General features: G+C 43.2%; 1 protein-coding gene across 10 annotated transcripts in view; it reads right to left on the reverse strand.

The window, feature by feature from the left end:
• SNAP91 (synaptosome associated protein 91) overlaps window positions 1–22071 on the reverse strand; it is a 143264-nt gene extending 121193 nt beyond the window's left edge. For 5 of the 10 annotated variants that reach the window (XM_089693112.1, XM_089693113.1, XM_089693111.1 and 2 more), the window contains exon 1: window positions 21101–21269. In XM_089693112.1, the coding sequence (XP_089549238.1) occupies window positions 21101–21254 (154 nt within the window). In that variant the 5' untranslated portion in view covers window positions 21255–21269. Of the gene's footprint in view, window positions 1–21100; window positions 21270–21515; window positions 21639–21917 lie in introns of those variants that run through there. The other 5 variants (XM_089693114.1, XM_089693108.1, XM_089693115.1 and 2 more) reach the window with 3 other exon arrangements.
• Between the last annotated feature and the right edge of the window lie 5688 nt (window positions 22072–27759).

The raw sequence follows: 27759 nt of genomic DNA on the forward strand, positions 1-27759 counted from the left end.
CATAGAAAACAGTAACTTAAGCTAGGTTTACACTGCTGAGATCAGATTTTGATCCGACTTTCAGTGCGATTATGTGATGCAACTTTGCTAAGGTTTTGTATATTTATGGGGCCAAAATCGTTCTGAATCTCACCAAAGTAGTACAAGAACTTTTTCCAAAATCGTGTCATGCTGAATTACACTGATGTGGACAGGCAGCATTGGAAGCTATGCAATTTCCATTGTCATGTGATTCTGTGTGAATCAAACTGGCGTTACCTATATGGAGTAGCTATGTTCTCAAATATGGCAAACCATACATTAACATTGTTAAAGCTTTTATCGTATCCCTCTATAGTGTGTACTAGTCTCAGTGAAGAGCACTAAGTGTCATTTCGGTCTACTGCCCCAGTCCTCTGCTATCAGCAGGAGTCACTGCAAACAAGTTTTCCAAAAAACAAGAGAAAAATGGCGACGGGAGGAAGCTTCAATAGACTGACAGCCTCAATTCTGTTCCTGTGTGAAGAGGGGTGTAGATTTTTCCTCCAATCAGCAATCAGAACTCTCAGACAAGCCTTATCAATTCAGCACTTTAAAGCAGAGTTCCACCAAAAAGTGGAAGTTCCCCTTTTATGCCTCCCTCTCCTCCGCTGGTACATTTGGCAACTTTGTGAAGGGGGGGGGGTGGGAGCAGGCACCCCCCGCAGCCCTCTGTGACACTTACAAGGTCTCAGAGGACTACAGCCCATTCACACAGCACAGTGCACTTTGCGCAGTAGGAAACCGGTGGCTTCTCTTCATTAAGATGGTGGCGCCAGCCCATGACAGCCGACTGAAGAATCGTCTCATGGTGAAGACACCACTGGATGCATGGACAGGTAAGTGCCCTACTTTTAAAAGTTAGCAGCTACTGTATTTGTAGCTGCTGTCAATTTTTTTTTTGGGGGGGGGGGGCTCCACTTTAACCACTTGCGCTTTAGAGGATTTCCCCCCTTTCCTGAACGGGCCATTTTTTGTGATACAGCGCTGCATTATTTTAACTGACAATTGGGCGGTCATGAGATGCTGAACCCAAATGAAATATGACTTTTTTCCCCACAAATAGAGCTTTCTTTTGGTGGTATTTGATCACCTGTGTGTTTTGTTTTTTTTTTTTTTTTTTTTTTAAAAAAAGACTGCCAATTTTGAATAAAAAAAAAAAAAAAAAAAACGCCACACACATTTGACTTTTTGCTAGAAAACATATCCAATAAAAAAAATAAAAAGGTCTTCATAAATTTAGGCCAAAATGTATTCTGCTACGTCTTTGCTAACAACAAATATCCCAATATGTGTAAATTAATTGGTTTCCGTGTATGTTATAGCGTCTAAAAATGGCTGTATATATACACACACTGGAATTTTTGTTTATACTAGTAATGGCGGCAATCCGAGACTTATAGTAGGACTGCGGCGAGCATTCTGGCACTGGGTGGGCACTGACTAACTGCCACTGACATCCTAATGACATTAATACAGTAATCAATGCTAATAAAAAGCACTAACTGTACTAATGACACTGGGCAGGAAGGGGTTAACATCTGGGGTGATCAAAGGGTCAACTGTGTGCTGTTTTTACTACGTATGCTGTGTGTGTTTTACGAGGGAAACATGCTGCTGTGTATTTCTCTGCTGTGCAGAGATATACACAGCAGCATGTCCTCGCTGGCAGGAGAGACCCCAGTGTTGTTTACGGGAGGTGATCTTTGGAGTGGTTTTACCTCAGATTCCAGTCTCCCTGAAACACACAAACTCTGGAGGACCTGGATACAGATATGGGGTCTCTGCGACTGCTTCAAGCCCCCCTCCTAGATTCAGACTAAGCAGATGTTAATATAATCAGCTCAAAACAACCTGATGCTGAAGTCTCTTGCTGTAATCTGTTTATTAAGGTGTTGTGCGTTTACTGTTGTGTATTTGTTCCATTGTTAATTGAGTCACCTATTTTTGTTCGCTAGCTCTCCTGGAGGTTCCTACATGATAGGATTAGTCTTGTCAACTTTACCTCATTATCCAAACAGGGTGGGATGTTTATCCCAATGTGTAATATTTGCTTTAATTTTCATGGGGGGGGGGGGGCTGCCCCCATTTCTGAAGTGTATAAAAACGTGTTTTTCTGTTCAATAAACAGTTCCAGTTTTCGCACCTTAGTGTCGTCTAGTCCTTTGGTGCAATGCCTCGGTAGAATACCATGGTTCTGTGTCCCAGCGGCGAGGAAGCAGTTCTGATGAAAATTGCTGTGTCCGTCACAGCAATCACTTCATACAGTATCTACTCCCACCCCCATTCTAGGCCTATTCTATGTTTACCTAATCTGGTGTTGCTCCGGTCCAGTAACATGATCTCTCCAGCGCCAGCTTCAGTGTAGAGGAGAGATTGTTGACAACAGCTAAAGGAGCCTCTACAGTGATGTCAGATGTGTATTTACCACAAGGCAAAAAAGGCACTTGCCTAGGGCGGCATTTTTCAAGGGGGCAGCACCTCTCCTCAGAAGAAGAGATGGAAGAAGGGACACGCGCGATGGGAACCAGGTGGCATCTGAGAGAGGCTACTTGATGGTGTAAGAAGATCCTGACTCGCGTTCCCAGGGATGTCCGGAGTTGTGCAGATGAGTGTCTCTCTTTCTTTCTTTCTTTCTATATATGCGGGGGCAGGGGTGTTGTTGGTCAATGTTCGTCTCTCTCTGTGGGAGGGGGAAGGGGGGGTGTTGGTCGGTGTCCGTAGGGGCAGACAATTCTTCTGTTGCCTAGGGCAGCACAAAACCTAAATACCCCACTGGGTGAGGTCACCCATAGGTTTTCTATGGGGCATAACGTTGTCTGCTGTCCCTCCTCTAAACAGAACTGGCGCTGGGACCCAATCACGTGACCGGACTGGATCGACTTCAGAATTGGTAATTATAGCCATATTTGCTTTTACAGGGTAGATAGAATAGGTTTAGAATAGGGGTGAGAGTAGATATAAAGTGGTTGTAAAGGCTGAAGGTTTTTAACCTTCATGCATTTTTATGTGCTGTTCCACAGCCCCTCCAATATTCACCTGAACTCCCTCTTGATCCAGCAAAGTGCAAGAGGGCCTTGGCTGTCCCAGGTCTCCCTCTCCTCATTGGTTGAGACACAACAGCAGAAGCTATTGACTACCACTGCTGTCAATTACAGCAAGTGAGCTAATGAGAAAGCGGGGCCAAGCTGTTGCTCTATGTGTCTTATGGACACATAAGCGGGGCTCAGGAGCGAGCACACATCAGTGCCCCATAGCAAGCGACTTGCTATTGGGGGCACTGGTCAAGGAGGGAGGAGCTAGGAGCGCTGGCAGTGACCCGAGAATAAGAAAATCAAGGCTGCTGTGTGCAAAACCACTGCACAGAGCAGGTAAGTATAAAATTGGTGTGCATTAGACTGACTTTTCTGGGGAGGAAAGTAGTTCTGACGCAAACAAAAGCCCAAACGATACAGACCCTGTCTCACTTGAAGTAATTTGAGGTCCAAAGCTTGAGATGGCACATTAAGTGTCACCAAGACTTGTGAAATGAAAAGCTTGGCGCTGCCAAAGTCTACACAGACCACCATGAGATTAAATGAGTAGAGATAGCCTAAAAAAAAAAAAAATACTGAATGTACTTCGCTAAAAAAACAAAAGCTCTTAGAGTATCATCCTTTGTATCCCCCCCCCCACCCCAGTTTTATGCCAATGTTTAATTACTTTCAAGCTACAAAATGATCACGTTCCATTGTTTTACACATTCACATTATTTCTTCTGAGAACATTACCTCTCCTGAGAAAAAGAAAAAAAAAAAAAAAAAACTGTATTCTAGTATGGATTCATTAACACCTGCTCTTGCAAGGAGATCTTCACCTCCCCCATATGTTCTCACAACTGCGTGTCACTTAATGTTCCTCTACATGATGTAGATACAGAGACAATGTACAGACTATACATAAGAGTTAACAAATTTCTTTTTTTTTTTCAGCCTCATGTAATAAAAGAGTCACAATTGTTAAATTCTCCACGGTTTTCAAAAGTTTTTTTTTTTTACATTCATCCAGAAAATTAAAAACAAAACACAGATCAGATCACTGTCTTCAAACTGCAGTCTTCTGATGCTGGTGTATACAGTGACCTGTTATTATTGTGCTCATCTCTGCCATATGACAGAAAAAAGAAAAAAAGGGGGATAGACTTTAATTGACTTAAAATGGTTGTAAAGGGTTTTTTACCTTCATGACCCTCCCCGATTCTTACCTGAGCCCCTCCGATCCGGCGATGTTCACAATAGACTCACCTGTATGGGCACTCTACCTCCTCATTGGCTGAGAGAGTCAATCACAGCCAGTGAGCCAATGAGGAGATGGGGGGCAGAGCTGCGGCTTGGGAGCGAGCACGTAGTGGTGCCCCCAAGGCAAGCAGCTTCTCCTGGGGGCACTGGTCGAGGGGGAGGATCCAAAGCACCAGCAGGGGACCCAAAAAGAAGGGGATTGGGGGGAAGCTGTGTGCAAAACTACTGCACAGAGCAATGACATGTTAATTTAAAAAACACACACACACCTTTAGTATCACTTCTCAGTGAATGTAGAGTCTTTGTTTAAAAAAAAAAAAAAAAAAAAATTGCACAGAGCAGCCCCAATCCTACTCTTCCCTCAGCCCCAATGCTCCTTTTCCTCAGTCCCCCACTGGCGCTACTGGCCCCTCCTCTTCTTGGCGTGCCACCATAGCTAGCCGCTTCCTATTGTGACACTTGAGGACATCCATAGACAGACAGCATTGCTCGCCCCCATCCCTTCATCACAGGATTTGACTGACAGCAGCAAGCGCCAATGGCTCCCGATGCCTCAGCAAAGCCTGAGAGTGCAGAGAGAGCTGCTACAGAAGAGCACACTGCTGGATCAAGTGAGGACTTTATAAGTACGGGGGGGGGGGGGGAATTTAAGGGGGCAGACTGCTACCTAAACATGTTTTACCTTTATGCAGGGAATGCATTAAGGTAAAATATAAGTTTTAGGCTTCAGCACTACATTAAAGTGAATTTGAGCTTTGTCTCTGTAGGTAAAATAACCGCTTACCCTCCAGCAGATTGGTTACACAAAATTTATAGCGTCTACAAACTATGGGATATATACTGGAATTTGTTTATTTATTTTTATAAAAGTATGGTGGCGATCAGCGACTTATAGTGGTACTAGAATAGTACGGTGGTCAATCTGACACTACATGGACACACTGTGGGAACCAAAACACACACCAGCTGACAGGGCAGAGCTCTGCATGGTTTACATACACAGAACTCTGTCCTGTAAGCCTCTTCACCAATCAGCAGGTCCCAACGGTCAATCATTGGCCAGGACCCGCTGATCGGCTTGTGCTGTGTCTAATTGCAGCACAGCCTAGGTGGCATGCGTGCCCCCTACCCAGAAAAGCTGGATCACGTACAAGCTCTCCAAGTAGTTGATTGATTCTTCCTGTCATTGAGTAAAGGCCTGTCCATATCAGAGGTACAGGCAGACAGCTACACAAGACACTGCAGGACTGTGGCATTACACCCACGGTCACACCGGAATGCGTCACATGCAGAAACCCATCCAAAATGCATATAGACTGCGTTTACGTGGTGTAAACCAAACTGGTTCACATTATCGCAACAATTCAACACAACCACCTGCAGTCATAACATGCTGCTCTTTAAAAAATGCGCAAGGCTGTTATTCATTCTTAATGGAACCCCCGTGCATCTCAAACTGCAACGTCTTTTCATGTGCTGCATGGAAATTTAGATGTGGACGCATTTTAAAAAAAAGGTGCATGCACCTTTTTTCTGCAAGAAACGCAGGCACGGCAGCCCATTCAAATGACTGGGTTGTCGTGCCCTCACAAACTCGGGCCGCAAACCCACTAAAGGTGGGAACCTAAGCTACTGTATGTCAGAGGAATGACAACCAAGTGGCCAGCCAGGCATAATGAACTTTTCCTGCACAATCCCATTAAACTACATATGGTATATAAAAAAAAAAAATAATAATTTGGGTAACACGATTCAGAAGTATAGTTGCTAGAATTACACTTCCTTCCAGTATTTATGCTCTCATTCAAAAAGGTTTTTTAGTTTGACTGTACAGCACAAACACCATTGATTCTCTATGGGTTCTTCCGTACTGTAATGTAGGCATTACATCCAAACTTACATTGGAAAATGGTCCATTGAACACCCCAGTGTAAGCTATACACATGCCTTAAATAGGAACACAAAATCAGCACTAGGTTATATTTCTGACAAATGCAAGTAACAATGTCAATGCAATTTTCTGGATCAAACAGATAAATGGCCAATTTATAAACAAATGCCATTTCAGTTTTCAGTTGACAGTACAATGACTCAGCAAGATATTGGAGTGTGCTTGTCCTAGCAGGACACCACCTCCCTCACTACAGTAAACTTTCCAAAGGGAAGTAAGGTGACTGTCATTACTGATCTTCTGGAAATGCTTGTTATGCTGACCCTGACATTGCTAAAGTCCCCACCCCACTTCTAGGATGACAAGCCACTACTGGTAGCGTTTTAGCCTTTGCCATATTGTGCCCAACTCCTTGCCATAGGCCTTCCCATCTCATCTCTGGTCATTAGCCTTTATATTCACAGACATATCCAGGCTCACTTGGCATACTTCAGCAATCACATATAGTGGACGTACTGTACCAGTCAATATGTGAAGGCCTCACACTGCAAATCCCCGATAATCCCCTTTACTTTACTGATAACTTTTCCTATAAGGAGAATAGAACCATCTTGTAGCCAGCCAGCTAACTGCACCTGCTTACACGCCGACTTTGATAGAGGGTCACCGATCCAGAACAAATATGCAAAATGGGGAAAGTCACAGGTCTGCATGCTTATATCAGGTCATAATCTCAAAATACTGAAGCAAGAGGGTCTGTATGGCAGCCAGGCAGTTAACATTTGCAGAATGAGAAGTCAGCAATTTACCTTCCAGTCTTGTCTCAGAGAAGGACTACTATGCACAATATGCTTTTAACTTGACCATTACAAATCCAAATACTAATCAAACTCTTATAAAAAGAGATCTGGAAAACCATGTGGCCCAATAAGAGATCTGGAAAACCATGTAGCCCAATAAGAGATCTGGAAAACCATGTAGCCCAATAAGAGATCTGGAAAACCATGTAGCCCAATAAGAGATCTGGAAAACCATGTAGCCCAATAAGAGATCTGGAAAACCATGTAGCCCAATAAGAGATCTGGAAAACCATGTAGCCCAATAAGAGATCTGGAAAACCATGTAGCCCAATAAGATCTGGAAAGCCATGTAACCCAAAAAGAGATCTGGAAAACCACGTGGCCCAATAAAAAGTCTTCTACACGTCAACATTCTTGACAAATCCTTTCAACATAAGGGATAAGATGCTACATTCTACTAGTAATGTTTCTAGGTCGTCTGATAAAATTGTCAACTTTTGGTATTTAGTAAATTGCATTGTAAGTCAGGTGTTACCAGGTCACAGTGCTGAGTGAAGTGAATTGTAGGAATGGGTACTGTATTAAATTCTTGCAGGAACTCCATTTAGTTTTACCAAGTTTTAGATAAGATCTGTTCATGATGACATATCAGGTTGTCGACTATCCTTCCAGTTCTTGAAGTCCTCATTCACGTTATCACGCATCGCGTTCTGCGATTTTCACAGAATTTGGAATTGCAGGCAGAATCACAGCGATTCTGCCCATAATCCTAAATCACAAGATGTGAATGGAGCCTACCTTAAACCAGTATTAGCTAGCATCTTTAAATAGTGTCTCAAATAAAATCAAAAACAATCTGACTGGTGAGAACTATTACAGGTAGGCAAACTATGAACAGAAAAACAGTCTATGTCCAAGGGTTTGGAACACAGATGTTAGTTTGGGATCACTGGCAGAATCACTGCGATTCTTTCCGTGATCACATATATTGTGGCAATCACAGCACAAAGCACTGTGCGTGCTTGTGTGCCATTATTCTTTCCTATAGCTTTCACAAACGGCGTAATGCTTGTCTCCTGGAAAAGGACCAGGCAAAAAAAAACAAAAAAAACCCCATAGGGCAGCCCATTCAGAATCACATGAAAATCGCATCTCAAAAATCTGGTAGTGGGAACACTCATTCCTGCTATCCAATAATGTGAACAAGGCTTAACAATGCCAATCTAATTTGTGCTACACAATTTTGGCATGCAATTGTCAAACGATTCTGTGTGTCACATAGGGAAGCCCATTCACTTGAATGGGCTGCCCTATGCATGTTTGTCACCTGAAAAGAAGCTCCTGCTCCCTTTTTTTTTGGTGACAAGCTTCAAGTGATGAAGGCGCAGTTTGTTGCGATTGCCACGTGCTCCTGACTGTACATCGGACCCATAAAAATCTGTATGCTGCAGCCATATTTCTCAGGTTCCATGTCCCACTGGTCATTTTGTCATAAGAGACATCGCTGCAGTGACCTCCCTCCCTCCTCCTTTAGTTTATACAATTACAAATTTTAGGCTGCATATCATAATATTCTTATCAGATCCTTGAGAGGACAAGTGCAGACCCTCTCACACCTATTATTCAAATCCAGACGCCCTCTGGGCAAGCTGGAGCAACCCAGAAAACAAACAGCAAGATCATCCCGATCGGTAAATACCTGCTGGAGTCTTTAGCAATACATATTTCTGTCTTGGTAGAATCAATAACTTGAGGGTATTTCATAACACATGAAAAAAATAACAGTACAACCAGAATAGAGATATATTCACCTCTATCAGTTAATAACATTTCAAGTCCAAAACACCCCTATCCTAGATGATATGGGGAGCCAACAAGACACATTACCCCTCCTAGCTAAAGAAAACATCTGAAACCTGTCGTATTTATAGCCATTCTAAAAAGGTAATTTGCACGCTGGACCAAAATATACAAAGTTAGCAGACTGTAACATGTAGGTATTGAAAAATATTAAAACCTATAGAAAACTGGATCTGTGGCATGATCCTAAACACAGACACATCCTATGGCCACCCCTCAGCCTCTTAACTGGTCAGATCATTTCTGACAACAGCCCACTCACAGAAAAGAAAAAGGAGGCAGCCCTGCAAGTTGAGAGCTCTTGTTTTAATATCAAACCAAGGAACAACTGTCGTATGAGAGCCATTGTACCATCTTGCTTATTGATTTGTACTCTGCTGAACCAGAACTTGATAAGCATTTTCATTTGTTTCAACCCTTTTTTTTATTTCGCTGTTGCCTTGTCTGTTTTTTTGTAAAGCTTTCTTCTTTAAATAAATAATTTTAGTTATGCCTTTTCATTACTAAACGCTATTTTGAAAAGTGTCTCTAATGCACTAATGCAGAACGCAAAGAATCCCTATTTCTTGAAGAGCGCTACTGTTGTGGAAATCTCTGAACATACTTGTCTGTGGCGAGCGTGTGTGTTACAGACGTTTATTCTAGTCATAATTGCTATTGTTAATTTTGTGAACTGGTGATAGGCTGATCATATTTGATGGCAGTTTGGGGTTTAAAGAGTTAATTGCATAGTTGACTAAACCCAATGACTAATCGCTCTCAATCTGTTAGTACCTAGATTGTGGTCCCACAAGCTGGAAAATCTTTGCGTAGGGCGAGAAGTGTCATTGTTGTGAATCAGTAACAGCACAGTATAAGGTTGACCAGTCATTTGTCACAAATCAGTGAAGAGTGCACTGGTCTGACCCGCATTTGTCACACAACAATTGTGGCAAAATTGCATCACGTTAGGGGTACAATTAAAGGATAATGGCACCCAAATGCCCACAGAGCATTGTGCTTCAGTTGCCATGCGATTTGGGATTGTGGGCAGAATTGCAGCAATTAATAATGAAGAGTACAAAATCTGGTGCAGCTTATAGGTTGGAATGTGAACGTGTACTGTTCTTGATACTTTTACTTTTTTTTTATTTAGTGTGCACCAACTAAAAACACCCACACACTACACAAACAAATGTACACAGTAATGGTAATAAAACTAGGAATTGGTAAGAAAGATAAGACAGAGGAAAAAAGCAGACTGGGGGGGGGGGGGGGTAAGGATGACAGTCACAGAGTGGGTCATAAAACTGTTGGATAGGGAGTGAGAAAACCCCAGGTCTAAATTAAAGCGGAGTTCCACCCAAAAGGGGAAGTTCTGCTTTAAATATTGGCCCCTGCTCCCCATTAAGGATTGGCACCTTTGGGGAGCGGGGGGGTTAACAGGTACCCAAAATTGAAAAGGTACCCGTTCCCATTTCCGCTGCGATTGCCTAGGCGATCCGAAGCAGAAGTTGTCCTCCTACCCTCCCCGAAGTCCTTTGAGACATGTGACAGGTCCCAGAAGACAACAGGGCCATTCAGGAGGCGCAGCGGTACTCGCACATGCGCAGTGGGCACCCGGCTGTGAAACCGCAAGCTGTCACAGCCGGGTGCCCACATGTAGATGTCGGCGCCTGGAATACAGGACGGCCGGTGAAATGTGCTGCGGCGGGGGCAACGTGGGATCGTGGGACAGGTGAGTGGCTGTTTTTTTAAAAGTCAGCAGCTAGAGTTTTTGTAGCAGCCGACTATTTTCTTTTACAAAGTGAGCGGAACTCCGCTTTAAGGCCGTTATCTTTTGTATCAAATAAAACTTTCACTCTTACTTCAAACGTTTTCCTTTCCAGAATAGTTTTGAAATTCCCTTTAAGAACAAAGATATTCCATGAAGGTCTTTAATAGTGTGGTCCGGTTGTGAGAAGTGGTGTCCCACAGGTGTGCAGAACTCATCTTCTTCATGTTCCTTGATGGTGTGACTGTGCAAATCCATCCTTGTTTGCAACTTCTGTCCTGTTTCGCCAACATAAGATCCTTTGCACTGGACAAGGTACACAACATTACTGGAGGTGCAGTTGTATGACTGAGATATTGAATGTCCCTTTTGAGTGTGCAACACTTTTTGGCGGATTAAAATGGAGCTCCACCCAAAAGGGGAAGTTCCACTTTAATGCTTTATCCCCTGCTCCCCATTAAGGATTGGCACCTTTGGGGAGTGGGTACCCGAATTTGACAGGTACCCGCTTCCACTGCGATCGCCTATGTGAACGGAAGTTGTCCTCCCTCCCCATAGTCTTTTGGGACATGCAACAGGTCCCAGAAGACTACGGGGTCGTTCACAAAGCGTAGCACTTCTCGCGCATGCGCAGTGGGCACACGGCTGTGAAGCCACTAGTTGTCACATTCATGTGCCCACAATAAAGATACCGATCCCAGGGAGAGAAGACGGCCGGTAAAACCAGCGGTGGTGAGGACACCGCTGGACTGAGGAACAGGTAAGAATCTGTATTTTAAAAAGTCAGCATCTACATTTTTTGTAGCTGCTGACTTTTTTTTTCCCAGCTGGAACTCCGCTTTAATTTAGTTGCACAGTTTGCAGCATTTGTTATTGTAGGATTTGCTTCCATTATTTGTAATTTCATAATCAGAATGATGTTTCCTACTGATTAGTTTATGTCCAGGGAGGAGAGGGGGGGTCCTCTGAAAGAAATATACAAGCAACCCCCAATACTGGTTTTCAGAGTTCCATCCTCTTATGATGGGTTGTAAATCTGATTATTTTTCTGATTTCTTCTAGTGCTGGATTTTATGTGGTTACTAGAGGTACACGGTTGTTTTTGTTTGTTTCTCTTTGTATTGGAGTAGATTTTCTCTTCAGGTTCTCAAGGCTGTGTTTATGCTGGTGTTGATAGTTTTGTCCTTGTAACCGTTCTTATGGAAGGAGTCGTCTGCTAGTGTTCTGAGATATTTACTTCTGTCTTTTGGGTCTGAACAGCTCAATGGTGTATGATGGCTCATTTAGTGTGTTAGGGGTGAAAGCTGGAACTGTGGAGGTAGTATCATCTGTCAGTGGGTTTCCTGTATACTGAGGTGTGAAGCTTTTCTTCCCTGATGTGTACTGTGGTGACGCGTGTGTTTGAGTAATCCATTTTTAGTTTGATTGATGGGTGAAACGTGTTGATGAGTAAAACTGTTTTAGATTTTCTTCAGCTTCTGTCCACATGATGAAAATAAATAGTTCTTTCCCCTCAGAGAAGTTTTTTTTTTTTTTAAACATTCTGCTAAAAAAACTTTGTGAGGTAGTACTGCTTGGACATACCCCAAAAGCTTGTCCTGAAAATTGTATGTTAGTGCACTAATACAGCTACAATCACCTCAAGCAAGGTTTTATTGTCAAAGCTTAATTGAACAAAGCTGTATTGAACAAACTGAAGTTCAAAACTAATTGGCTACCATGCACATTCGTACCAAATTGCTCGTGCACCAGTTTTAGTAAATTAACCCCAATGAGGCTTATCAACAGTAGTTGCTGAATCACTGGCATCCATCCAGGATGATAGTTCAGCAACTAAATGATCTAGAACCCAATGATAGATGTAAATAAGTGATCGGTCTTGGTCTCTACTATTATTACTCAACTACCATTGGTGTGGCGCTCAAACATCTTTAACCTCTTGGCGCCAGCCGAACACAAATATGCGGCCTCCCGGCGTCTGGGCCTAGATGTCGAGTGGCCGCACGTTTGCGTTCTATTAAAAGAAAACATATGTGCGCGCTCCCAGCACACAAGTCCGGTACTCACGGAAAGGTCCCGCTCTCCTCTTTCGATCGGGACCTTCCCCGTTCATGTGACCGCCATGACGGTGTGTCACATGACCCTAAACCCCGCCGCCAAGGGGTTAAATAGCGGGAGGAAGGACGGACGAACATACAAGTCAGCGATTATCTTCAGGTTAGATCGGAAGTCCTGTTCTACATACTTACACTGGACGATTTGAAAGCTACTGAAGGAATTTGATCAGTAAAACTGCCAGAGATCTAGCATTAACAAAATGAGAAGTGAACAATGGCAGCTTAACTATAGATTTAGTTAGACATGGCTGTTCCCAGGGTAAATGTTTTCATGACAACATTAGACTAGACAGACAATATTACCTTGTACAATCTGTGAACGGTCATGTCCTTGTATCTACATACCCAGAATATACTTCTACAACCAAGTACTTTTAACCACCATACAAAAAAAGAACCTGCAATGAACCTAAAAGAATAGGCCATGTCAAGTTCATTTGAACAATACCTGCTGACATTTATAAATCTCTGCATAACAACAAAAAAGTATATTTATAATGTTACTTGCATCATTAAAAAAAAAAAAAAAAAAAAGGGGACGTTCACAACATATGTACACCTGTTGTGAGAAAAGCATGGGAATGCCTTTGCTAGCCTTCTTCTGAAAATGCTAGTTTCCTGACTATACTCTAGCTTTAGTTATTCAAAGTCACAGACCTGCAATAACATGCAGCAAAAAAGTGCCAGAAAAGTGGTGTTCCAGGTCAGTGACTGGTTGATTTACTAAAACTGGAGAGTGCAAAAATCTACAGCTCTGCATAGAAACCAATCAGCTTCTAACTTCAGCTTGGTCAATTAACTGGTTCCCACCCGGCCTATTGTAGAAAAACGACTGGACGGGACTGCTCTCCTTCTGGGAGAGCATCCTTCTATTCTTGCTGCACATGCTCACCCCAGGGGGCGCACAGCGATCGGTGGCGAGCCGTGTCCCTCAGACACAGCGCATCACTGATCAGGGTAAAGAGCCAATGACATTGTCCAATCACAGCTGATCACATGTAAACAAAAATGCTTATCGGCATTTCCTTTCCTCAGCGCTGTCACAGCATGGAGGAAAGGAGTCGATAACAGACTTTCCTGTGACAGGGGACATGTACACTGATCATCAGTGTACTGATAGTGCAGCATGTCAGTGCAGTTCCATCAGTGTAGCATATCAGTGCAGCCTCATCAGTAAAGAAAAATTGTTTTTCTGCAAAAGTTTATAACAGAAACGAAGAAAACCTTTTTTTTCAAACTTTTTGGCCTTTTTTCATTTGTTTAGCAAAAAAAAAAAACCCAGTGGTGATCAAATACCACCAAAAGAAAGATCTATTTGTGTGAAAAAAAATTTAAAGGTTCATTTGGGTACAGTGGTTCATGACGGCGCAACAGCACTGAAAACTGGCCTGGGCAGGAAGGGGTGAAAGTGCCCAGTATTAAAGCGGAGCTCCACCGAAAAGGGAAATTTCCGTTTTAAGCCTTCGTCTCCCACTCCCCATTAACCACAAGCCTACAGGGCACTTATACCCCCTCCCTGCCCAGGCCAATTTCCAGCTTTCAGCGCTGTCGCACTTTGAATTACAATTGCACGGTCATGCAACACTGTACCCATATGAAATTTTTATCATTTTTTTGTGACAGAGCTTTATTTTGGTGGTATTTAACCTCCCTAGTGGTCTGATTATGTCCATATATTTATGTGCTCAAAGCGGTACATTTTTTTGCATGGAAATATGTATTTTTTTTATTGTAGGCCTGTAATTTTTAGGAATAACTCACTGAAATCTGTCCAAACAAGAGTCTAGTAAACATCCCGGGTATGTTAAAATTTTAAACACGAAATCCTAAATTATAATTTAATAATCATTAAAATAATATAACAATAAATTTAATTCAATAATATATTCAAACCAAAAACACTGAAATTTGAAATACAGCGCCAAGTTCGCACATTGCTGAGCAAAGTCGCAATATCGTTTTCAGTGTCTGATGACGAATTTCTCCACGAATCATTATCACTCAATTCTGCAAGTGGTTCTGATTTACTATCGCTGTTCTCTAGCTACTAACTACTTTTGACCTAAAGGGAGGCTTTTTGGATGTCATGGACGTTTCTCAGTTTCCAGGCAGAAACAACAGTAAAAATGCAGTCAGTGCACAGGACAAAGCACTAGGGACAATATGTATGTGAAATGGTTTGATACAGTAATGTTTTACTATGCGACTTTCACTTTTTGTCATTTCATAGTGAATGTCACTTTTTGTCATTTTCAAATTTCCCGCCAGTTCCGTCTCCATACGTCCCGATGCTCGCAGGGGACAGAACCCAGATGACAGATGCCGGCATCCGCCGGAGGACATTACAGGGGACACTGCAGGAGGGACATCGCGGGAGCACAGGTAAGAGAAGAACAGATCCCGGAGCAACGCCGCATGGTAAGCCCGAATGTAGCTCGGGGTTACTGCTTGTGGTACTGAAACTTTAGCCCCAGCTACACTCGGGAATGCCGCCAGAGTGGTTAATCACCTCTGGGTTTTTTATTTTTTCTTAAACTAAAAAACCACTGAAAATTTTGAAAAAACATTTTTTCTTAGTTTTTGTTATAAAATTTTGTAAATAAGTGCTTTTTCTCCTTCACTGATGTGCGCTAATGAGGCTGTAGTGATGAGCACTGATAGGCTGCACTGATTGACACTGATAGGTGGCACTGGTGGACACTGATGAGGAGGCACTGGTAGCTGGCACTGATGGGCATTGACAGGCATCACTCATATGGCACTGATAAGTGGCACTGACAGGCAGCTCAGATGGGCACTGATATGTGGCATTGATGTGCACTTTTAGGCACTGAAATTGGGCACTGATGGGCACTGGCAGGTGGCATGGATGAGCACTGACAGCTGGCACTGCTGGGGCTACACAGATCATCAGTGCCCTGATGATCAGTGTACATGTCCCCTCCGAGGAATGCCGAATACCGGCTCTCCTCTCCTCACGAGCGGTCAGCTCGTGAGGACAGAAATGCCGATAACCGGCATTTCCCTATTTACATGAGATCAGCTATGATTGTACACAGCTGATCACATGACCGAGCTGACATCTTCGGCTCTTTCCGTTGATCGGTGATCCGCTGTGTCCGAGGGACACAGCGCACCACCGATCGCCACGCTGCACACTGCCGGAGCCGCACATGCGCAGTTAGAATGAGAGTATCCAAATTTGACAGGTACCCTTTCTCACTTCCGCTGCGATTGCCTAGGCGATTGGAAGTGAAAGTTGTCCACACCCCCCCCTCCCTCCCCGTAGACACGTGACAGGTCCCAGAAGACTATGGGGCTATTCACAAAGCGCAGCTGGACCGAGGGACAGGTAAGTGTATTTTAAAAGTTAGCAGCTACAGTTTTTGTAGATGCTGCCTTTTTTTTTCCTTCAGGTGGAACTCAGCTTTAAAGTGGTTAAGGTTTGGCAAGAAAACCTGGAAGCTGATTGTTGCTATGCAGAGCTGCACCAGATTTTGCACTTCCCAGTTTTAGTAAATCCCCCCCCCCCCCCCCCCCCAAGTATTGAAGCCAAATCATCCCCAGGACAGCTAGGAATTAGCATTTGTGGACAGAAGTCAGAAATGGCAGCCTACATAATTCCCATGACAAGTGGACTTTAGAAGTGGTCAGGGGCATGTTCTGCATTAGCACAATGTTACTACAGAGCAGCAGATGGTGGAATTTGTGAATCAAGCAGCATGTTCATTGTAAATCTGTCACAAACTCACTGCTCCTGTTTTCTACTGTCTTGCTGAACAGTAACCTTGATAGATATTTGTATGCCTTTCCTCAGTTAAATGAGAGAGAGTATCAATTTGTTTGCAACCATAAAACTCAATTCTGGCTACTTTGTTTCAGAGACCCCCTGTGTAAAATATGTTTCAGAGCTGAAGCAATGGAGGAATCACTTAAAAGGTTTTTAAATAAATCTGTCCTGGGCAAAAACTCAACTAAACTAAGAGCAGATTAAAAGAATGATACACTCCTAGATTGTAAACTCCGAGGAGCAGGGCCCTCCTTTCCCTCTTGTATTGAACTGTATTGTTGCTGTATTGTCTCCCATTCTATTGTAAAGCGCTGAGCAAACTGTTGGTGCGATATAAATCCTGTATTATAATAATAATAATAATAAATGATCTAACTAGCCCAAAACTAGGAAAATGGTACCACTCAAATGCCCCCCAAACTCCTGTCAGTCGGATCCGCACATGCAAGACAGACAGGATCAGCCACCACATTAGCAATGCATTAATAAATCAGGAGATTGATTAGGACACGTTCACAAAGTTTACAGCGAACCCTTACAGACATCAAAATTCCAATCAAGCGAATGAAAACCTCAGGTTTATTTAGATCTACCTATAGAGAACAAAGATACAGATCATATCACTTCACTCCAGATGTTTGTTTATGAAGGGCTCATTCTCATGGTCAAAGAGGACTGTATACCATCAAAAAGAGCATATTTATGCGCCCACAAATCACAGGTGTTTGTATACAGCCGCCTGTACAAGGCTGCCATTGTATGCCAGTAACGCCACTTTCCAGTGTTTATACATGCACAGGGATGGATGAGCAGTCCTGAATGCAAACTGTGTCCAGGGGTGCACATCTGTCCCAGTATGCATTTAAACTCTGGAATATGTGGTTACCAAGGTACAGCCTTTGCCTCTCATTGATTTGTACAGGTGGCTGTACGCAAACACCCATGTAGATTTACGCTTGTTTTTATGGCTCCTTTGAATAAGCCCTAAATTAGGCTTCTAATACAAAAATTGGACACGTTAAGGTTTGGTATGAGATGTAGTCAAAAAAGTATGAATGCTACCAGGCAACTAGCATTTTCAGAGGGAGGTCAACAGTGGCAGCTTCTGTGTACAGAGAAACGCATGAATATGGCCAGTTTTACCACTGCCTTAGGAACAGGGTACACACACACACACCAAATTGCGACCAAGGCCTTGTTTGAATTATATATATTTTGCCATATACCAATTCACCACACTAAGTCTAGGTTCACACCTATGCGGTTTCCGCTGCGTTTGAGAAATGCACAGCAGGCCATTTAATATACGATTTCCTATGGGACAGGTTCACATTGCCACGTTTCTCCCAGGGTGCTTTTTGGAAAGGGTCAGTCTGGGTTCACATTTGTGCAGTATATCGCATGCGATTCGCGCAGGAACCGCACTCCTGTGCAAATCACATGCAAATTCTGTGTGGTGCGATTTGAGCCATACATTGTGTAGGACTCAAATCGCACCGCATCTGCGGCAAAGAGGTGCAGGACCCTTTTTTTTGTCCGCACTAGAATCGGATTGCATGGGTATTCACACCCATGCGATCAGATTCTGCACATCGCACCACGTTTTGCGGAGCGATTTTGGGGTGTTGTTAACACACTCGCAGCAGTTCGCATGAATGGGGTGTAAATGTGATGTGGAATTCGCACAGAAACCGCTGCGCATTCTACATCGCATCAGTGTGAACCCAAGCTCAGGAACTATTTTAAAAGCAAAATGTTGCATTTTTGGTTCTATAGACTTCAATGGAGACGCTGCTGAAAAGCATGCGCATGTTTTAGATGTTTTGCGTTTTATTCTGAGCAGCAACAAGTTGCAAATAAGGAAAAAAAAAAAAAGGCATCAAAAACGCACTGCAAAAACCAATGCAGAAATGGATCAAAATGCAAACTGCATAGGTGTGAACCTGGCCTAAAAGTACAGCTTGCTTACCATGTAATGCTGACTGCCATAGGCAATGCAGCTTTTCCCCCAGTTGACACTTATTTTTATCATTTAAAAAAAAAACAAAAAAAAAAAAAAAAAAAAAAAAAAAAACTTAGCAATGTAAAGAGAATGTGGTTATTCATTCATGCCGGGCTTCTCAGTTTTAATTTCACAAGCTTCTCATTGAAAAATCTTATCAGTTTATGCCACCTCCCAGATAGGTCACCTGAGAATTGCCATGCAATGCCTGCTCAACAATTACACATTTCCCATATGTATACAGTTATCACACATGCACGCTAAAATAAATTATAGTAGAATAAATATATTTTTTTCAATAAAATCACATCATAGAAGCAAATATTCTGAATCTTTTCACCCCCAGGTATAACAAACTGCATCCAAGGCTTACAACACAAAGACCAGTGGACAAAGAATTGAGGGGTCAATACAAATTGAAGTCTGGGGGACGTGAAATGTCATCTAGCAGTAGAAAAGACATATCCAAACACTATAGGGAACCAGGGGTGTGGCAGAGCTTCTCCCATACATTAAAGCTGGCAGCTGATACTCTGATCAGCATTTCTTCAATGTATAGAAGGTTATAGGAAGGTCAGGAGAAACAAAACCAATAAAAAAAAAAAAAAAAAGTAATATTATATGCCCAGCAGAGCGAAATGCATGCAGCTAGATTAATTTCCAAAATCAAAAATAATTCCTGTTAAAGCACACATCTACCAAATTAAATCTTTTGCAAGGATCAACATCACTAATAATAACATGATGAATGAATAAAGCAGTGTAGCGTTTATTTAATAACCCAAGGTAGAATGAATGCCATTTTCCTTCATGGCACATGTCATGTCAATACCATTTACACAAATAGGCTTGCAGTTAAACAGTCATCATCATCATCCTCCTCCTCCTCCTCCTACAAAGTGCTGTTAACCTAGGCAGGCCTAGGAGAATGAAAGCATCAACAAGGGTATGTTTTCCACAAATATTTTGAAATGAGGATGAATGGATAAACATAACATAGCAAGCTGTCAGATTATTCCCTATGTCCACTACAATGTGGGCTTCCATCTATTATACTGCACAAAGGGGATGATCTATACTGGACATCCTTTTATACTGGACACATTTTATGGTCTAATATACTGGACATAGGGTATGATCTATTATACTGGACATCTACTATATTGGACATAGGGGATGATCTATACTGGACATAGGGGATGATCTGTTACAATGGACCATTATTATCCTGGATATAGGGGGGTATCTAATATACTGCACATAGGGGATGTGCTACTATACTGTAGATTTATTATACTGGACAGAAGGGATGCTCTATTTTACTGATCATATTGGACAAAGGGGATGATCTGTACTGAACATCTATTATACTGGACATAGGGGATGATCATTAACACTAACACTTTTTTGTTTTTTTTTACACTGTACATCAGGGATGATCTATACTGGACATTACACTGAACATAGGGGGATCATCCAATATAGTGGACATAGGGGATGATCTAGAATTGTACGGAACATAGGGGATGATCTATTTTGGACATCCCATTATAGAGGACATAGGAGGGGATCCATCATAGTGGACATGGAAGATGAACTATAATTTTAGCAGACATGGGGGGATGAGCCATTATAGAGGACATGGGGGGGGGGTGATCAATTATAGAGGACATGGTGGGGGGGAATCATCCATTATTATAGTAGACATAGTGGAGATGATCCATCATAGTGGACAGAGGATGAAACTATACATTTTAGCAGACATTGGGGGGATGATCTTTTAGAGAGGACATATGGGGGGGGGGGAATGAGCCATTATAGAGGGCAATGGGGGGGATGATCCATTATAGAGGACAATGGGGGGGATGATCCATTATAGAGGACAATAGGGGGAGATGATCCATAATTATAGTAGACATAGGGGATGAGCTATAATTTTAGTAGACATAGGGGTGATGATCCATTATAGAGGACATGGTGGGGGCAGTGATCCATAATTATAGTAGACATAGGGGGGATGATCTTTTATAGAGGACATGGGGGGGGGGGGGTGATCCATTATAGAGGACATGGGGGGGGATGACCCATAATTATAGTAGACATAGGGTGGATGATCCATCATAGTGGACATAGGGGATGATCTTTTATAGAGGACATTGGGGGGAGGGGGGGGGGGTGATCCACTATAGAGGACATGGGAGGGGGGATGATCCATGATTATAGTACACATAGGGTGGATGATCCATCATAGTGGACATAGGGGATGCGCTTTAATTCTAGTAGACATAGGGGTGATGATCCATTATAGAGGACATGGTGGGGGGGCAGTGATCCATAATTATAGTAGACATAGGGGGGATGATCCATCATAGTGGACATAGGGGATGAGCTATAAAATGTTAGTAGACATGGGGGGATGATCTTTTATAGAGGACATGGGGGGGGGGATGATCCATTATAGAGGACAATGGGGGGGGGGGAATGATCCATAATTCTAGTAGACATAGGGGTGATGAATCATTACAGTGGACATAGGGGATGATGTAGAATTCGAGTGGACAGGTTAGATCTTGTAGGTAGGAGAATGCTTACAGTCCAGGTGCTTCTTCTTTGGCCCCATGACTTCATGAGTGGTCGCCTTGCATACTGCCCTGGCCACGGCCGATCCTGTGACACTGTACTGTGCGGCCGCAATGCGATCTGTCAGCGTCTGCCCCGACATCTTCTCTCCTGTGACAAGAGACATCCACAAGACTGATCAGTACAATGCCAGGCAGCCCTGATGTGATGTGATGGCAGCACCCTGCAGCTACACCGACATGTTCCCTAGCCATCCATTTCCAGCAGAGCAGCCAGTGACATGGATGGTGCAGAAGGAGCCCTCCTCCTCATCATCATCACCACCACCAATGCTGGTATCCTAGTTACTGCAAACCAGAGAGCCCTCCTCTCCTCCCCACACTCATGCAGCAATGTGATCGGAGCACAATACAGGGTAATCAGGCACCTGGTCAGCCTTCCGATGCAGCAATCCCCCTTCAGATGAGTAGCAGTGGCAGCAGCGAGGTCTTGTCCCTCAGCATACAACACATCCTCCTCCTCCTCCTCCTCCCTGTTATCCTCCCTGGCAGCCTAGGATTAGAATATCACCGCCCCACCCCCACCTGCACTCTCACATCTCTCCCTTGTAAATTATTAAAGGGGCAAAATGCTGCCTGATACCTGCACATTGCCCAGAGCTCCGGGGCCCCCCACACTGTGATCATTGCACACCGATCAACCTACTGCCATGACAGCTCTATAGAATGCTGACAGCCCCTAGCATGTGTGTGGGGGATGGGGTGATCACATGAAAAAGGGGTGCTGCTCAGTCTTGGGGTATCAGGATCAATGATGAGGATGCTCAGACCTGTGTGTGCTTCTGCGGGTTATTCTCTGCTGTCACTCCCTCACCGTCTTCCTCCTAAATGATGCTGGAGAAGGGAGAGACTAAAGCTTGCTCCCTCCCCCAATCCAGGGGGGGGGGGGGGTGATCACCTCCTCCTATTAGGGTACCCCCATCATATCACCCCCAGACTTGCTGAAGGATGCCTCAATCTTATTCTGCCATCATTACTATTGTACAGTACATTTTAGTTGCAGATATGTGCAGAGATCTTAGCTGTGCAGTATCACATGACACCAGTCCATTTAAATGTAGGTGGATCTACAGACCTCCAGTTGACAGCTATAAGGAAGGGGGGGGGGGTGCTTTAATATGAATGGAAGGCAGGGGAGGAAATCCAGATATATAACAAAAGTAGTCAGTGCACACATGAAATGCTGCCAGTGACTGCTGCCAGTCCTGCACCCAGGTCTATTTGTGGCATTTGATCAGTCTGTCTGCATCCCCTGTGTCATTTCCCAGTGGATGCTACCCAGTCACTGACAGTCACCCCAAGGGATGTCCTCTGCCTGCTCATCACACTGGCTCCCTTTCCTCTCCTTTCCTTTATTGTGTCCTTGGAGCTGACAAATGTCCTGAAGGTGGAATGGAGTCGGCTAGGAAGTGCAGGCTCGAGAGCAGCTTTACTAGTTGAAAGGAGCTGATCCTTAGCACAATCTCCCTGCTCTGCCCAATGGTTTCTTCTAATCAGGTGATGCAGCCTTAGATTAACCCCTTGCAGCACATAAATACTCTTAACTCTTTCACTTCTTATGGATGGAAAATGAAAGCTATGCACCTATTGATTTTTTTTATTACTGAAAAAAGGATATTTTTGTCTAAATAGTGACATGTAATACTATGCAATTGGACACAATAAGAAGATATGCTAAACCTAGAAAATACTGACTTTCAGTCTGCAGGAGTGTTAGAAAATGTCTCCTATAGCCGAAAGCCAGACATACACAGATCAATTTTCCCAGTCTGTTCCGCAATCAATTTTGAACAGCATGGATGGAGGAATCTCCACTGCCAGCTTTTGTACTCAGCAGATAACTGCATGCAGTGGCACTACTGCCATTACTGTTAGGTCAACCATTTTTCCATCTAGGGGTTCAATCAATGTTCTAACTGACTTTCGTCACGCCAAACGGTGCTTGTAGGATCACCCTCAACTTTAATGTTGACCAATCCAGCAGGAATCAGCCAAAATTTGGGAAGCAGGCATCAGTTGAGTCTTAAAAACTGAAAAAAAAGTATGACAGCTGAATCCTTTTAAGTCAGTTTAAAGGTTCTGTCGTCAGTTCAGTTACATCAGTTTACATCCAGTTTTGATTAAAGAAAAATGCGCATTTATTATTTTTTGGTGCAGCAGCCTGGAAAGCATTGCAGGAGCCTGGATCAGCTAGCAGGGAGGAGAAGATTCCCCACTAGCTGTCAAAGTGGGGGCCGGTGCTTTCATCACATCTTACATGCTACACCCTGAATATGGGCGTAACATGTAGCATGGGATGAAAGGTAAACTTATACTTTAAGAAGGTGAGGGGGACAAAGGTTTAAAAAAAAAAAAAAAAAAATCATCTCTGTTTCCTGCCTAAAAATGGACATATGGTCTTGGATGTAAACACACCTACATCTGCCTGCTCATAGACATAGAGGGGACATAGGGGCCGATTTACTATATGGGCAGGTTCACACTACATGCGTTTCAGTTGCTTTTTTTTCTGCATCCAAAATGCAGAGAAAGTAGGTTATATGGTTGTCAATATCATAGTTCACATCAGTGCTTGCAGTTTCTGTGGTGGCATTGCAGATGCAAAAAAAAAAAAAAAAAAAAAAAAAAAAAAGGGGGGGGGGGGGGGGGGGGGACTGCATTCTTCCTGCACAGAACTGTACTGGAACGCAGTAAAAACACAAATGCACTGGAATGCATCAAAGCCGCACTGAAATGCACATGTCCCTATTTAAATTGAAGAAAAAGAGGGTAAAAAATGAAATGGATCAAAAATGCACCGGAATGTGGTAAAAACACATATGTAGAAAAGCCTCCAGAACGCATCTGGACTGTGTTTCCATAGTGTGAACCGGCCCTACAAGGGAAAAAAAGACAGATCCAGACTAAAAGCTTGTGTGTAAGGACCCTTACAGAAGAGTATTTAATGCACATATAATTAATGTGAATCTGTCACACGTGAAGAATGTTTACAGGGTTGCACTAGTAGTAGTAGTTTATTGCATTCAAATGTTGAAGAGGTTTCACTACTCATCAAAGCAGGGCTGTTTAACAAGTTGAAACAATGTATGCACCACTTTACTTTATAGGCTTTGTCCACTGTATTGATGTATGAGCATCGGACATCCGTGGCAGACAAAACATGGAGGATGGGCTGTATATCACTTGCACATATTTGCAAGTATGCACACACAATCAGGAAGCATGGTATTTGCGAGTATACACATAAAAACACTGACCGGCAACTTTTATTTCTTTTTTTTATCCTACTGATCAATGCACAACACATGTTCACATGCCTGTGTGTACAGGCAGATTGAAAACAAAGGGCTGCATTTAGATTAGTTAAAAAAAAAACCCGCCTGTTAATCAGAAATGCTATCACCTTTGTAAAAGAATTCTGCTCTGAAAAATGATGTTGGCTTTGCCTTACTGACCTTTCATCCTGAAAAGGTTTGCTGTCCGGTTGACAAAGTTGAAGAAATGGCTTCAATGTGTTCAGATCCTCTGACTTGAAACACCTGAATGATGAAGCCACCTTATACAAGCCACACCCCTTGTGTCATGTGACTGTTTTAGTAACCACTGCAGCTCCAAAAGAATTTACGCCCTTCATGACCAGACCATTTTTTGCTATTTGGCACTGCCCCACTTTAACTGGCAATTGCCATGCAACATTGTACCCATATTAAATTTATATAATCTTCATCATACAAATAGAGCTTTCGTTTGGCAGTATTTGATCACCACTATGTTTTTATTTTTTATTGTATAAACAAACACCAAAAATTTTGAAAAAAAATTTTTTTTTACTTTATGTTATAAAATGTATCCAATAAAAATATAAAAAAAAAATTTGTTACAAATTTAGGCCAAAATGTATTCTGCTACATGTCTTTGGTAAAAAAAAAATCCCAATAATTGTATATTGATAGGTTTGTATGAAAGTGTTAGCATCTGCAAACGATAGTATATACACTGCCCAAAAAAATAAAAGGAAGACTTTGAAAAAACATCAGATCCCAATGGGGAAAAATCTCATGCTGGATATCTATACTGATATGGACTGGGTAATGTGTTAGAAACATAAGGATGGCCCATCGTTTGATGAAAATGAAAATGATCAACCTACAGAGGACTGAATTCAAAGACACCTAAAAATCAAAGTGAAAAAATGATGCACCAGGCTAGTCCATTTTGCTGAAATTTCATTGCAGCAACTCAAAATGATACTCAGTAGTTTGTATGGCCCCCACATGCTTGTATGCATGCGTGACAATGTCGGGTCATGCTCCTAATGAGACAACGAATGGTGTCCTGGGGTATTTCCTCCCAGATCGGGACCAGGACATCACTGAGCTACTGGACAGTCTGAGGTGCAACCTGGCAGTGGTTGATGGACTGAAACATGATATCCCAGAGGTGTTCTATTGGATTTAGGTCAGGCGAACATGGGGGCCATTCAATGGTATCAATTCCTTCAGGAACTGCCTGCATACTCTCGTCACATGAGGCTGGGCATTGTCATGCACCAGGAGGAACCCAGGACCCACTGCATCAGTGTAGGGTCTGACAATGGGTCCAAGGATTTCAACCCGATACCTAATGGTAGTCAGAGTGCCATATTCGAGCCTGTAGAGGTCTGTGTGTCCCTCCATGCATATGCCTCCCCAGACCATCACTGACCCATGACCAAAACAGTCATGCTGAAATAATGTTACAGGGAGCATTTTGTTCTCCACAGCTCCTCCAGACCCTTTCATGACTATCACATGTGTTCAGGGTGAACCTGCTCTCATCTGTGAAAAGCACAGGGTGCCAGTGGTGGACCTGCCAATTCTGATGTTCAATGGCAAATGGTGCCTGGTGCCAGGCAGTGAGCACAGGGCCCGCTAGAGGATGTCGGGACCCTCAGGCCACCCTCATGAAGTCTGTTTCTGATTGGTCAGAGACATTCACACCAGTGGCCTGCTGGGGGTCATTTTGTAGGGCTCTGCCAGTGATCATCCTTTACCTCCTTGCACAAAGGAGCAGATACTGGTCCTGCTGATGGGTTAAGGACCTTCTACGGCCCTGTTCTGTTAGTCGATCCTGCTCAGGTGCTCACACACTGTAGTTAGTAGCAGACATTTTTATTAGGTGCTCATAGCTGCCATTATACATGTGTCTATCCCCAGAACTACAACCAAAGAGAGGCAATAATACAATTGTACCAGTATCTAAGTAGTGAGACCCCTAGAGGCCATACACAGCATATAACATATTGCTACAGGCCCTGTCCAGCTCTCCTAGAGTAACTGCCTGTCTCCTGGAATCTCCTCCATGCTCTTGAGACCTCTGCTGGGAGACACAGCAAACCTACTGGCAATGGCACATATTGATGTGCCATCCTGGAGGAGTTGGACTGCCTGCGCAACCTCTGTAGAGTCCTCATGCTACCAGTAGTGACATTGACTCTAGCCAAATGCAAAACTAGTGAAAAACCATCAGAAAAGATAAGTAGGGAAAAAAATGTCAGTGGCCTCCACCTGTAAAACCATTCCTGTTTTGGGGGTCATCTCATTGTTGCTATCTAGTGCACCTGTTGTTAATTTCATTAACACAAAAGCAGCTGAAACTGATTACAATCCCCTCTGCTACTTAACTGACCAGATCAATATCCCAGGAGTTTAATTGACTTGATGCTATACTCTGTTTAAAAAGTTTTCCTTTAATTTTTTTGAGCAGTGTATGTAGGTAACATCAGGTTGGAAGTCAGTAAGCCACAGCTCAAGGAACCCCAAGCCACCCTTGGAGGAACCCTAGGGAATCCTGGTTAAGAATGGCTGTCCTGCCCAGTGACAATGTTGAAGTTGTATGACTGGGACAGAGTGGGTTGAGGGGATGTGTGACATAATTCTCCCAGATTCCTCATCTCAACCTAGGCCCAGATACAGAACTGGAGCGTGAGGGTTGCTTTTTGAAGGATGGATGTATACTGTATATGTAAACTGTTTCTGTATATTGTGAGATGTCAGAAATGTATTTATCCAAGCATGTTATGTACCTAATAGGTCCACTTTAAAAAGGAGAATATGTTTCCTGTTTAGAGTATCTTAAAGGGAAGCTGTATTAAGAAAACCAAACAGGATACCATAGCTCATATCCTTTTGAAAATTCTAGTTGCTGAGGGGTGCTTGAAAGCAGCAACTCAAGATGGTTGTGTGCTGACTTTGCTCCTCACCAACCGGACACATCTACATCATTTTAGCAGCCCGTAAGGTTCCCTGCCCACCCCACTACCTGGCTCCTGTCTCCAGTGACCCTGGCACACCTCATGGAAGAGAGTTCTGTGTCTGCCTGGGTGTCTAGCACCAAGCAAATGGGCCACGATATGGACAAGACCCTCCCACCTGACGCCATTTTGGAAGCACAGGACTCAAGCCCAGACCCATTCTGCCTTCCATTCCATGCATTCTTCTGAAGTTGGTGACCAGGGGCGGACTGACCATTTGGGCCCTCGGGCACTGCCCGAGGGCCCAGGGTCAGTAGGGGGCCCCATGCGATGCCCCTGGTACCTTTCATGGGCTTTTTTGGGTGTGGTTTTAGTGTGGG

This window comes from Staurois parvus, unplaced genomic scaffold (assembly GCF_062004578.1).
Source record: "Staurois parvus isolate SC_StPar_1 unplaced genomic scaffold, SC_StPar_1.0 ptg000613l, whole genome shotgun sequence".
Taxonomy (NCBI): Eukaryota; Metazoa; Chordata; class Amphibia; order Anura; family Ranidae; genus Staurois; species Staurois parvus.